Source organism: Aulonocara sp. 'chitande type north' Nkhata Bay, linkage group LG5, assembly GCF_057382095.1.
Source record: "Aulonocara sp. 'chitande type north' Nkhata Bay isolate Kocher_YH1m ecotype deep benthic linkage group LG5, A_spYH_male_GT1.1, whole genome shotgun sequence".
In the NCBI taxonomy this organism is placed as follows: Eukaryota; Metazoa; Chordata; class Actinopteri; order Cichliformes; family Cichlidae; genus Aulonocara; species Aulonocara sp. 'chitande type north' Nkhata Bay.
This window is the reverse complement of record NC_141348.1, coordinates 30,766,954-30,781,017: the sequence shown is the minus strand read 5'-3', so window position 1 is coordinate 30,781,017 and position 14,064 is coordinate 30,766,954. Positions and strand designations below refer to the sequence as shown.

Sequence of the window (14,064 nt, the reverse complement as noted above, 5' to 3'; positions counted from 1 at the left end):
GTGCGTGCATCTGTGTGTGTCTCAGTGTATTTTCCTGATTCACCCGGCAACAAGCTGAGTCACCACTACACCAGCCTTACTACCAATCTTGTTCCCATGGCTACCAGCATGCCACAATGGTATGTGCTCATGTTTGAAAGTAAGTAAGTAAGTGTGTGTGTGTGTGTGTGTGTGTGTGTGTGTGTGTGTGTGTGTGTGTGCCTAATCACTGACTACCATATACCAAACACAAATGTGGTTTACATGGAGACCAAAACATCTGCTCAGAATAATGTAACAACAATAAAGCAGCAATTGTTCTATTTTTAAACCAGAGAGAAGGTTCACTTAGAAATTTGATCAAACATCTGCAAACACTGAACATCATTGTGCCTTTTTTAAAAATAAAGTTAGACTTTTCAGAGGTAGCACATGAGTTACACAGAACAAAAAAAATAGTTGTGGAGAAAGAGATCAGATTCTGTACTCAAGTAAAATAATCAGAGAAACAAGGAAAAACATTCAAAAATGAATTTTAGGTTGAAGTATAAATGTGTTGCATTATATTTTAAGGCGTTTTTTAAACCAGTTATTCATATCAAATGATTTTTTTGCTGTTTTAATTGTACGAATGAATACATCAACACATAAGGTGGAATACTACGACATACTAAACCACTGTTGTTGAACTGACAGTTTTTCTAATGAGCTAAAAAAATATCCTTTAGGAGTATAACCAGCAGCAGATTTACTCTAATTATAACCACTTGAAGTGATGCTGCAGGAAACATTTGTTTGTTCTCCACTGCAATGCCTGAAACATATTTTTACATAAACTCATTTGATGTGTGTATTTTATATCTATAGTCTAAACCGATTAATCGACAGGGTTCAATGTTTCCTTTGTCAAATGTCATGTAAGAAAATTATTGTTAAATTTAATCTACAGGGTGGCCCATTTATATGGATACACCGTAATAACATGGGAATGGCTGGTGTTATTAAAGTCCTGTTTGTGGCACATTAGCATATGTGAGGGGGCAAACTCCTCAAGATGTGTGGTGACCATGGTGGCCATTTAGAAGTCGGCCATCTTGGATACAACTTTTGTTTTTTCAATAGGAAGAGGGCCATGTGACACATCAAACTTATTGGTAATGTCACAAGAAAAACAATGGTGTGCTTGGTTACAACCACAAACTGCTGGCTGTTCATCTCTGGTTGCATCTTTAAGTTCGTTTGTGTTTGTCTCCACCTTGTGGTCAATTTATTTTACTGCAAACCAGTTCACTCTTCAACAGAAAAATGTTCTGACAATAAAACAATAAAATGGGTGAGTTAGAGTTTCAAGAGTTTGTCTTTTTTTTTTTTTTAGTATTACCTGATGATGACATCAGTTGCTGTCTCTATAGACTGTATAGAGTAATGCCATGAGACTGAACATGGAGAAGAAATCACTCAGTTGTTGGTGAAGAAATAGCACCAGGAAATTATTTCCCAGGTGGCTCATTCTAACTTGATGGCTGGTTAAATGAGATATGATAAAACTCAGGATAGAATAATGACCTGGGCTGTGTCGTATTGTGCTAATATGTCCCGAATTACAACTAGTTAATAAGCTGTCAATTCCAAAAGATCCTTTACCTTAAATAGAGGTCTCACCAAAGTGTGCAAAAAAAGATGTTTTGTGATGGTTTGCAGTGCAACGGAATGTGCTAAAGCAATGCCTTTACACGACATCTCTGCAAAGGTAGTGACCCAAGTATGAACTGCTGAATATTAGACAAAGCATATAAAATTTATGACTTGTAGGTTCATACACAATGATGAATGCAGTGGCTCAACTTTATGTTGTTTGCAGTGCAGGAGTTGTTGGTGGGTTCCATGGGAAAAGAAACACTTGTTTAGGAAAACTGGTAGGGAGGGCAGGGGGGGGGGAATTAAATTCAGTATGTTCTGGCTCTGAGAGTTATCAAGGTAGTTTACACTGCATAATTTGCTCCAGGGCAAGAAACAGCAACATTACAATACCAAGCTTAGAAAACTTGCAAGGGGAGATAGTTATATTGCTTTCATCTCTAGCTCTAAATTGCTCACCAAGTGGGACACACCTTCTGTGGTGTCACAGCGAATGAAACAAAAATCATAAACAGTGAGTTCTGGGGGAGTGAGACTCATCTGTATGTGTCAGTGCAATCAACATGCTACCAGTTCTTGCAGAAAATTAAAAAAAGAACTGAAAGCTAGTCTGAAAATGCAAGATGGGTTGTTATGATATTCTTATCTAGCCTCATTGTTCTTGTGGTTAAGAAGATTTGGTCTGTACAGTTCTGTATGGATTTTGTCAAGTGAATGGCTCAGGATTCAGATTAATCCCCAGGTTTTTCAGAGCCCAAAGGGACATCCAGACAGGAGCTGATTTGCTCATCATCCATCACTTTGTCCCTTTGGCGGTTGGTTGCTAGAGTTGATTGAAGACTGCAGTTGCCTAGGTAACCCTGTAATATATTAACATATCTATCATATGTCAGTCAGTTGTATCCTTTGTTTTCATTGGTAGTCGCTCAGTCACTTGCCTCAAAGTTAAACTTGGGATATGCCTACTTTCTATCACCAACCTTTTCTTCACCCATCATTGGTCGACTTTCTGTGGTCTGTGGTGATGTGATCACCTCATCTCTGCACACTTCCTGTGTGAACTCCCTTTAGGAAAAAAAAACTTACGAGCTCATGACACTTAAATTTAGGTTTCCATTTAGGGCTACAACCACCTTCAATTGCTTCATGAACCAAGTGCCTCCAAACTCCATATGCAGCCACCTATTTGGATGATGTCATCATTCATAGCAACAGCCTGGAGGAGTGGGGATGAAGTCTTTGAAGCAACATGGGCTCAAGGCCAAAGTACAGAAAGGTGCAGTTAGAAAGAAATACAAATGGAAATCTGGATTAAATCAGTAACATACTAATGTTTACGGTAATAAAAGGTGGCAGCAGTAATTTCACAGCATAAGTGTACTGTCTTTTTCTAATTTGCTCCTATTTATAAATCACAGACTACCAAACAGCCAACTTTGAAGAAATGAAAAGACTGACCCAACAAACATGCTCTGATAAACCAAATGTACACCTTAAAATGAAACGCATCTCTGCTGTGATGATCCACACAAAATAGATAAAACTCAGGTCTGAGAGCTCTTCTTCTGAGAAACGTTTCAGGGGACCATGAGAAGATTCATCTAAATAAATACAGAAAATCACAAATTCGGCTGATAGATGAAGTACTGGTATGCTGAATGAAAATTACCACTTCCACCTTCGGCAGGCATTAAGCAACATTTTTTAAATACCCAACTAAAAGTTTCGTGTGTTTTCAGCCTCACTTGGAGAAAAGATCTCTTTCCATTCTGGGGAGGAGGGAGTCTCTAAAGAACTGGTGGGAAGAGGAGAAACAATGGGAGTTGCCAGTTTATAAAAAAAAAAAAAAAAACCTTCAACGACCTGATCCACATTCTTGGTCAGACTTGGTCTTGAGGAACCTAGCTGAGGCCATCAGGAGTCAGCATGTATCATCTGCTGAGATTCAAGAGCACCCATCAACCACAAATTCCCAGACCCATCAAGGAGGCTGCACAGGATCACAGAAAGAAGCTTCAGAAAACCCTGAACACATTACAGTAGGATCTGAAATCCTCTCAAATAAGTTAAAGAAAATTGTGCTAAAAGAGCACAACACATTAAGGCCCAGCAGGCAGCGAAGGAGATAAATAAACAGTTTTAAAAGCTTCTTTGGTTTCTAGAAGGCTAGGCTTGAGTGAGGGAAAATGATTTAAAAGTACAAAGATTTGGGATCTGAGCAGAGAGACGCTCAGATTTGCTCTAGTGCTTGTTAACAGCCTAACTGGCCCACAGGAAGAAGTTTTTTGTGAGTCTGGAGATGTGGGACCTGATTGACCTGGCAGGTCCTGGCAGGTCAATCAGGCAGGTCAATCAGCAAGCGGGTCAAACAGGTAGTGGGTGGGGTGTAAGGGGTCACCTGGGATGGCCCTGGCTTTTCTGAAACAGGAGGATCTGATGATGGCCTCCAGGGTTGGCAGAGGTGGATCCATGGGTCCAGGTGGGATCAGCAGACATGTGGGTGCCCAGAAACCTGGACTTGTAATGTGTTTATTTTACACATCATCATCATCATTCAGTGTGTGAATGGGTGAATGACTGGTTGTGTAAAGCGCCTTGGGGTCCTTAGGGACTAGTAAAGCGCTATACAAATACAGGCCATTTACTTCTGAGTCGAAAATTTCAAAAAACAAAAAAATCTGTTAACCATCCAGTAAATATACTCACTGACTGTACTTTTAACTTCTCCATCTAGTGGTTGATGAGATTTACTGCAAACGTTATCAAGTTGCAGAAACAGGTTCAATATTCAATTTTATTTTCCAGTTAAGAACTGACTCACCAGTTTAGAGTTTCCAGCTGAACAGTGTGTTTCTGGAAAGGGGTGGGGGTGGGGGTGTACCTCTCAGAATGGGAAGAACATGGAAATTCTTCACGGAAAGAAGCTGATGCTGCAAAAAGTACCCCAGCCTGACTCCTGTGAGACCACACTGAGCCACTGTGCTGCCTTCTTTTACAACTCTGTTTCCAAAAACCTGGTAGAGATTTAATTTAGATTACCACCAAGATTCAGCAAAGCAACTGCTTTCTAACACTACTGCTGTTTGACCAATCAAAGTTTAAAAAAACCCTGTGAGTGATTTTTTTTAATATATTTGATGTGTCGAGTTATCAAATCATTGCAATATTACAGATTTTTTAAACCAGGGTTGTCATCATTGCTGACTGTATAAAGTAAAGATGCTTTTTAGCTTTACTTCAACTCAATTCTAGGATGCAAATTTCAGAGTTCATATTTGATGCATTCAAGAGAATATGGGGCTGAAACATGAGTGGAGGACTGCATGACAGCAGACACTTTATAAGTTTCTACATTATGGTTCTCTTCCTTTCCAAGATTTTTCTAGATTTCCTAACAGCCATGAATAAATGAGTTTGTTGGATTTCATTTTAAATGGCACAAAATGAAACACTCATCAGTTATCAGAATCAACTCCTCATTCTAGTTTTGGAGAGCCTTTACTAATATTTTGCTGTGGCAAGGACAAAACTCTCTTTTGACAGGAGGAAACCTTTGGAAGAACCAGGCTGACGGAGGTGCATCCATCTATTGCGCCCTGTTGGGGGAAGGTGATTGCTGATAATAAAATGCATTTAATTAGCATCACATGGTATCTGGCACTTCCCCTCCTGATTATTTTTTAATATGACTAATATACTAAAGTCATTGTACAGAAATAATTTTAGTAAAATTATATTGGATTGATTGTGGAATGATTTATTCTTTTTTTTTCTGTTGTCTTTCTTTATTCTTGCCTATTTCCAACAACAAAAAGCTTTTAACAGAAAAACTCAATTGCCAAAACACATGTGTGAGACTTATTTTGAAAGGCAGGGCCTCCCATTTGCTCAACATTTGCCAAAAATTTAGCTTGTGACTAAAGAAAAATTATCAGTCAGAAACTTGTGAGGAATTTTATTAGTTGATATTAGTGCCCACAGTGGTATCTATTTGCAAACACACAGGTATGTAGGAGTTGAAAAACAGGGAGTGTCGTGTTTCCTGGCGTTCCCCAGCGTTATCTGATCCACAGCTCATTTCCACAGTGAGAAACTGATCCTGCACAGCTCGGCATTGAACAAAAGGTAAACTATATTATATCTAACAATTATCTTTTGCCATTTGTTTATACTATAAAAATATAATCTGCCGTTTTATAACTCTGGTAGGATATGTTGTTGTGACTTTTTCATTGACTGTTCTTATGGCCAGTTTGTGATGGCTGTTGTGTTGTTTCTGTGGAGCTGCTGTTTAAATAAAAGGGACTCAGAGCTTCAGAGCTAGCTCCAGCTTAAGAAGGATCAAAAAATGGACACAAGATAATTAAATTAAAATGCACAATTATTTGTAAGTATTAAAAGTTGTCCAGACAGTGACATTTGTGATTTATTTGCATCTTACAGATGTTTGGTATTGTGATTCTGCTCTTTAAAACTCAAAATTAGGGCATAAACATTATCTGAGAGGGCTTCTTCTAGTTCTATGTGTTAACTATTAATCTTTCAGAAAAACAATGCCCAAAGCAACTTGTGCGTCTGTGTTAGCTGTTCTCACACTAAATTTGGCTTTCCGGGCAGGAAATGCGCGACCTGCTGACGACTCAGAGCCAGAACTCTTACAGGGAGCAGATCAAGAAGGAGATGTTGACCCGTTTAACCTGGAGGAGCCGCTATGCCAAACTCTACCCATCCTGCTACAATCCCTGGAACAACAGCAAAGAGCCCACACAGCTGCCACAGCTGCCAAAGATACCTGCTGACCCTCAGTGAGCCCCTTCATTTATTTTAAAGTGGAAGAGTGAAGATTTAAAACCTTAGTTGTCTTGAGTATCCACATGTGCTCAGCTATCATTTGTTTTCATGGTCTGGGTAAAAGCAGATTTATCTGATGTTACTGAGACCCACATAATTAGACTAAACCTACTGGGGGTAGCTAGGCATGAATGTGACACTAATATTAACCAACATTGTAGATGATTGCTGTGCAGCACTTTGGTCAGCGTCTGTTGGCCTTAAATGTGGGACATAAATAAACGTGACTTGATTTAATATTAACCAAGAGTCCAAACCTCAGAAACATGACAGATTCCAGTGACCATGACATTACACACGCATGAAAATAAACATTAACTTTCTGTTTATCTTCCATCAGGGCTGTTGTGCCTCTTGTTGCCAGGACTACTGAGAAGCAGAGCGACCTTCTTCCTCGTCGCCCTTCTCCTCCTCCTGTGTGCTCTGTGGGAGGTGAACAGCAGCTCAGTGTGCCTCCTCTAATGAGGCCGGTTTCGCCCCACACCAGAGAGGCTCTGTATCAGGACTCCTCTCACCATGTAAGAATCACTTTGACAGTCAAACTCTCTTTCATAAAATTAACATTTAAACATTTAAATATAAATATCATCACTTTTGCTTTCAGCGGAAAGCTCCTGAAGCTTTTGAAGTGTCGGAATATGGAAAGCTAACAACATCCCTCTTACCAGTAGGCTAAGTTATTTTTAGCCAATTACAAGTTGAATCTGGTAGTTGGGGTTATTAGCTAAGATACCGTCATTAAGAAGCGGCACAACTAATGTGCCTATGCGAGCTGATTTGCGATGTGCACCGCTGGCGCGGCCATTTATTTTTTGATGCACCTTCTCAGATTAATTCACTGCGTGTCGTGCCCAGGGCTGGACTGGGACAAAAAAACAGCCCGGGCTTGACTAAAGACCGGCCCACCAGGTATTAAAGCCATTAAGCCTTTGAATGAAAACAAACGTTGTTGTGACAGTGATGTACAGTCTTGTTGGTATATGTATGATTTCCATACATTTTATGTCAGATAAAAACTTTGGTTGTAAGCTTCAGATAATTATTTAATAGCAGCCCGACATTTTAAAAGAGAATAAGAAAGTATTTCTTTGTGCCCCCCTTTCCCTGTTAATGCCCCGCCTGGCCCCCCTGGCAAAACTTTGCCAGATCCGCCCCTGCACAGTTACCAGCTGTCAGCTACATAAAAAAGGATCCTGGTGTTATTTGTCTCTCAGAAACAGTTCATAACTTCCCTTCAACTCACTCATGTAACCTAAAAGGTAAACCTGTTTCTCCATCACCTGTTCAGCTCTGATGATTCAGTAAGGACATCTCCTGGTTTCATCTTCATGTTTCCCTCTCACCAGATATACAAACCGACATCATGACCAGCAGCTTTTACAGCTGTGGCTCCAGCAAACATCAACTGATACTAGAAATTAATATTAAATACATTCTAACAACAGCTGATAAAGCTTAAACGTGCTGCTGTTTAGCGCGACAACCGGCAGTTTCCTCTTTCTGGCGCAAAGTGGGCGATAAACAAACAAGAGAGAAAAGCCGATCAGCTGCTCATTGATCAGTTTCATGATTAAAGTAGCAACAGGAGAGAGAGGGGGAGATAATGAGAGAAGAAGAGGCAGCTGTGCAGCATAACGACAGAATAAATCCACCTTTGTGTCTTTGTGTCTTTTTCCATCCTAGACAAACTAGCCCTTCTCAGCTCAACACGAAACGCGCAATAATTTCTCTGAATGCGGGACGATTCCGTTTGTACGGGACGGTTGGCAACTCCACTAACTAACCTTATGAATAAAATAAAGTTCACTATCAGTAACATCATAGCACCCACCCAGCTGTATAGAAACTGTCATGCTAGCTCACGCAGTATGAGTTATTGTAACTGACTGTAAAAAGTCAGCACAACGAAAATAAACTCCACCTAAACTTGGTTTATATCTGACCCAGATAGACTGCAGGTCATAACTTCTTACCTGAAGTTCAGTTCACACTCGGACCATCGGCTGCCTCGGGTCTCTCCTCTTCGGGTCTCCCCTCTCCCTCATCCACCTGCTGGCCTCCACTTGTTAATTTTACTGAATCTGTGGAAGCTCCGCCAAAGCCACCACCAAACAACTGAGTTATTTTTACACAGCGGCCAGCATCTGGCCAATCCACCACCTTTCATTGTTTATACCGTTACAAAAAAAATCATCGGCCCACCGAGCAAATGCCTGGTATGCCCGATGGCCAGTCCAGCTATGGTCGTGCCATCAGTTAACCCTTTGCGTGCCAACTGTGGCACACGTGCCTAGGGTTGCCGACCTCTGTGCTAGAGGGTGTGGGGAGCCACAGCCCCGTCCTCCAGGGCATGAAGCAGGTATGGAGGAGATCAAAACTCCAGACATCCAGAGGCCCTCAGAACACAAGAGACCAAGGAAGACCAACAGAGGGGCAGCCACGCCACTGTCCCAGAAAGAGCTGTGGAGAGCCCCAGATGAGGGGTCACTCAGCAGCCACGGAGCAGAAGCTGGGGGGGTTGCAGTGACGGTAGGCCAGCCAGCTGTGCCAGAGTGACCGAGCCCCAGGCCGAGAGGCTGAGGGCACCCCACCCCCGAAGTGGCCCGAGCGAGCCCCAGGCTCCAGGCCATAAGCAGCCACCAAGGAGTGAGCCGGTGTGTACCCGGACGCCCATCCCCGGACACAAAGAACCACCAACGCACCGATGTCTGAGGCCGTCTGCCACTGGCAGGGGAAGTGGTGGGGGGAGATAGGCCTCCATACCTTGGAGGACCTGAGATGTCCCCAGAGAGGTGGCGTCTGATACCCAACCTGACATATAGACACAGACATGCAGGCACACACAGATACAAACATCCATTCCCACCCTCATGCTCTCATATGCAATTACTCAACACTCACCCAACGTGGAGACAGACATAAAGAGACACTGTACACACGATCATACTCCCCAAGCGTACTCTAAGCTCCAGGTCTAGGTACCCTTGCCCCTGGAGGGGGAAACTGCACCCAGACCCAGGTGGTGTTACCCTTTTCCCTGCGGTGGGGAGAGGCAGACCACCCCGACTCCGTAGCAGCAGGGAGGCCCCACACTCCAGACCGCAGTCGGACGGCCAACTCCACCTAGCCCTCCCGCTCCAGCAGGCCGCAGAGAATGGGGGTGGGAGAAGACTCCAAACCTCCCTCCACCCGCTCATTGTAGTGTTGATGCATGTGTGTTCTAAGGTGCAATTAAAACCCAGGAGGGCATGGAGCTACCTGCCAAGGAGCAGCAGATAAGCGCATAGTCCCTCCTGATAGCCCTCAATGTCTAAGTGTATTTAAAATTGAGAGGTGGGCAACGACGCCACGGGTGAGGTGTACACCCTGATGGTAATTTGGACTCCGTGATTGTGCCCACCCCCAAGATCCTATATGTATGTGTAATGAGAGTGTGAGTAATGTGAATGTCTAAATTGTGAGATAAAATTGGGGCACAGGCAGCCAGAAGGGGACAGAGGGGGGGATGCCTCCCCTGCACCCTGGTGACACATCTTTACCCCAAGGCCCTGCATGTGTGGGTGATTGTGGTGGAGCGGGAAGAGGGAGGCAGCTGGAGATGGGGAGGGAAGGAAGGGAGGGGCAAGTGACCCATCCCTGGGGCCAGCTTCCCCACTGACCCCAGTAGGCACCCCCACACGTGGGTTTTGATGAAGCTTTTCACCGTAGTCTCCGCGGCTTCTCCAGCGGCTTCTGGAATACCAGAAAATACAAGATTATCACGCATGCCACGAGCTTGTAGATCAATAACTGTCTCTTTTATGTTTTTTATTTTCTCTATTTAGCTGGGTAACATTGTCTGTGAGACATTTCACCGACTCCCTTAGCGTGGCATTTTCAGCAGCGAGCGTTTCCACCTGCTGCTGGCTGAACTCCAGGGATTCTTGCAAGGGCTTAAATTCCCAGTGAGGAATCTCCACCAAGGACAGCCTTGCATCGAAACTGGACTTGCAGTTTGTCGTTTGTCGATTGACTCCAGTATGTCGGCAATATCTTTGCCGGCTGGCGATGTTATGCCGGGGGAATCTGCCGGGCGACATCTTTTCGACGACACTGTCTCCGATTTGGCCGGGGAAGGTGCACTCTGGGCCTTCTTCGTTACCAGATCCTGGAAGCACCGATTGATGTAATCTTGGAGAGCCTCTAAACTCTCCCCGTTGTTCTCCAGGGTGTTGGAGATGATTTAGACAAATGTTGTTAGTTATAAGACAATTGATAAGTGTATTTGGTAATACTGAAGCTTAAAGGAATTTGTTCAATTCTAAATTCTAAACTACCATTCGCTTTAATTTTCCACAAAAATCTCCGGGGTCTGACATCAGTTACAACATGATTCGCTTACCTTGTCCGTCACTTACCTCTCTCTGTTCCACTTACCTCTCTCTGTTGGACTGACTCCATCTTGCTGACAACACATAGAAGATAGCAACTCATAAGTGGTCACAGACCTGTCCCTGTGCTCAAATCAACCATTTCAAAGGCAATCAGACTGCAAGTTCACGATATTTTGGTTGTGCCACAATTTCCAGTTTTCTACAGTGTGACTGTAGCATAACTGAGTGAAGTGAGCTGCAAGTATCTGCTGTGGCAGGAGCCATGATGAATGTCCTCTTTAATCCTTTGAGATACTTGGAAAGATAATTAGTGGGGGTGCAACGATACTCGTATCGATATTGAACCGTTCGATACAGTGCTTTCAGTTTGGTACGCATATGTATCGAACAATACAAACATTTTTATTTATTTTATCAACTTTTCTTCTGACGATGCTGTCTGTGTTGAGCGCTCAGTGGATCTACTCCGCCTAGGCTGCACTGTCGAGTGCAGATCCACTGAGCGCAGTGCAAGCTAACAAGACAGAAGCTAAGCTCGTTGCAACATGGCAACTGCCTCAACGCTACCCGAAATTGAACCTCCCCCACCCTCATTCAGATCTGGTGTTTGGAACTATTTTGGTTTTCATGTGAAGTATGACCCTGATGGTAAGCGCGTCATGGACAAAAGTAAAACAGTATGTCGGATGTGCCACGCAATGCTCAATTACATTGGTGGAAACTAGTGCGTTAGCACAGTTAGCTTGTTAACGTGTTGGCTGTCCAGCCCCACGCACGGGGCGATCTGCGGTAACTTGTTAACGGAGATTTGCCGCGTTATGGCGTTAATGTCATTTTAACGAGATTAACGCTGACAGCACTAGTGGGAACACAACGAATATGACTGCACATTTACGCCGACATCATCCTAGTGCAAAGACAAGTGGAAGCAGACAAAAACAACAAGCACGCTGCTGCAAACTTTACCCGAGTCATTTAGACAGCCGTTAGCACATGATTCTCCTTATGGGGACCTGATATGTTTAATATGCTGCTGAGAATATACCCCAGAAGAAGCGTATAGTATAGCTTTTATTTTGGAAAGAGCCATTTCTCTGTAATAAACTCTCTTTTCCAAAGATGAGTGATTCCTCGATCAGATAGAGCTATTTTTTTTATTATTTTGTTGTTTCAGCAACATTAAATTTAAAAACTATACTTTTAGGTTAAAATGTATATTTATAATTTTAATAAATGACAAATTAAAAAAAGCATGAACATTTTTTGTATCGAAAAAATATCGAACCGTGACACCAAAGTATCGAACCGAACCGAACCGTGAATTTTGTGTATCGTTGCACCCCTAATAATTAGCTATAATAAAATAAACCCTGCCATTTTATCATTTTAGTAATTTTATTCAGTATATCCCTATATTCCTACATTTTTGTAAAAGTGATGTTTTATGTAATCTATGTGTCTTTTGCAGGGCAAAGGGAGAACTCTGTACTTGCACAGACGTGGACACATTAAACCTGAGGAGAAGTTTAACTTTCCCCTGCTCTCCTCCTGGGATTATGGCTGGAGGCTTGGTACGATGGAGTCACAATCTGCCCCCTGTGGTGTGGTGACTGTAAAATGATGCATAAACTTTAGAAAGATAAACTTGTTGAATCAAAAATCACCATTAGGTACTAAATGTACTATAACATCGGTAGTAATCCTGTGTTTTAATACCAGGAGATCTTGTAACAGTGACTGATTAAACTATAGTCACTATTTGGAATTTAAATATCTTAAAGGTTACACAATGCAAGCTGTTTTTTTTTCAGTCTGATCACAGTCAGAGGTATGTGCCTCATATCAGGCATGTCCCACCTTTCTCGCAAACATCATATAGATCCAATAGGAGAGGAAAAAAGTAAATTAGAGTATTCAGAGCAGTCTGAAAGCTGAGGTTTTGATGCCGGGAGATTACATGTGCATGTGCTGAACAGATTATTTGAAACTCTGGCCGTGATTAATATGAACATCCACCACTGAAACAGTATATATGTATGATGAAAATAAAGAAAAACACATGGTCCTGCCTGACAATCCTTTCTGCACATTTTTTGCTAGCTTACCTTATCAGCTTCTACTCATACAAAATCATATTTTTCAGATTTTTGTTATTAGGTCAATTTCTTCCAGTTGTAGTAATAGAAATTGTTGAGTTTTTATTAACTAAATATTATTCAGTGCATCACTGGGTCCAGCCTGTGGAGGTCACTGGGCCAGTGTCAGACTTAGTTTAACTGAACAACATTCACACCATGACTGTGATTAACTCAGACAGGTTTTACTGTGAATGTGCTCAGTTCCTGTCTGCCACCACAGATTTGTAGATCTGTAGATGCTTTCCGCTCAAATTTGTAATTCTTCAGATTATTGTAATCTTCCTTTATCCACAGGTGACTACACGCTAGATTACAGAACTCCATCCAGTGCCAGGTCATCCTTGGTGAAGAACACCTTCTATGCAAAGAACGGGGTATTCAGCCGCCCAGCAGCCACCGATACCCTAGGCTGAGGTTCTGTTACCCCATACCAGAGGCTGCTCTTTAATGAGGGTAAAGAGCACTTCAAAGGCAATCGTGCCAACAGATGTCCAACTATAACCCTAGGCTAATGTGATTTGGGGATTTCCTGGTATTATAAACTCATTTACTTAAAAAAAAAATTGTATTTTTTTTCTGTTTGTTTTAGAAGTTTTCGAAGGTACGTGTTGAACTACTTAGATTATGACTTCCTATCAAACAAAAGACAAAACAAAGCTTTGATACATGAGTACACCTGTAAGTGGTCATATTTATCATGAGATAAAATGTCCTGTCAGGAATATGGTGATGGGAATAAAAAGTGCACATGCAGCCCATCAATCCATCCTGAAATCCAGTACTTCCTGTAATGCTGTCTGTTTACAATGCACATGGCTGTAGGGTTAAGTGTCTAATAACCTGATACCAAGTGTTGGATATTTAATGAGTATCTTGCCTGGAAAGAGTCCGGAAGAAGCAACTGACCTTTATACACCTGAAACCTGAGTACTAGGTGTATTCCAATGAGCCACCAGAGGAAATGTTACACAGCACAGGCTAGTATTGATTCCTAATTAAACATAATTATTTAAAGACTATATTTTCTGCTCATTTCGTGCTCCATAGTTGCTCTTGGACTGTAAAAATAGTGCATGACTCACAGT

General features: G+C 42.2%; 1 protein-coding gene across 1 annotated transcript; it reads left to right on the top strand.

Annotated features, from left to right (window-relative positions):
* The first annotated feature begins 5,708 nt into the window (after positions 1–5,708).
* Positions 5,709–13,574, top strand: LOC147330987 (protein SPMIP1). Its single transcript, XM_086294265.1, has 5 exons — positions 5,709–5,742; positions 6,235–6,422; positions 6,809–6,986; positions 12,310–12,412; positions 13,274–13,574. Exons 2-5 carry the CDS (start codon positions 6,238–6,240, stop codon positions 13,390–13,392), a joined length of 585 nt encoding a protein of 194 aa, XP_086150391.1. The 5' UTR covers positions 5,709–5,742; positions 6,235–6,237; the 3' UTR covers positions 13,393–13,574.
* The last annotated feature ends 490 nt before the right edge of the window (positions 13,575–14,064 follow it).

What these genes read in the sequence shown, in the direction of transcription:
- LOC147330987 (XM_086294265.1), top strand. Translation starts at nt 6,238, where the DNA reads ATGCGCGACCTGCTGACGACTCAGAGCCAGAACTCTTACAGGGAGCAG. An exon ending in AAGATACCTGCTGACCCTCA is followed by an intron (nt 6,423 to 6,808) that starts GTGAGCCCCTTC and finishes ATCTTCCATCAG; the next exon opens with GGCTGTTGTGCCTCTTGTTG. An exon ending in ATCAGGACTCCTCTCACCAT is followed by an intron (nt 6,987 to 12,309) that starts GTAAGAATCACT and finishes TGTCTTTTGCAG; the next exon opens with GGCAAAGGGAGAACTCTGTA.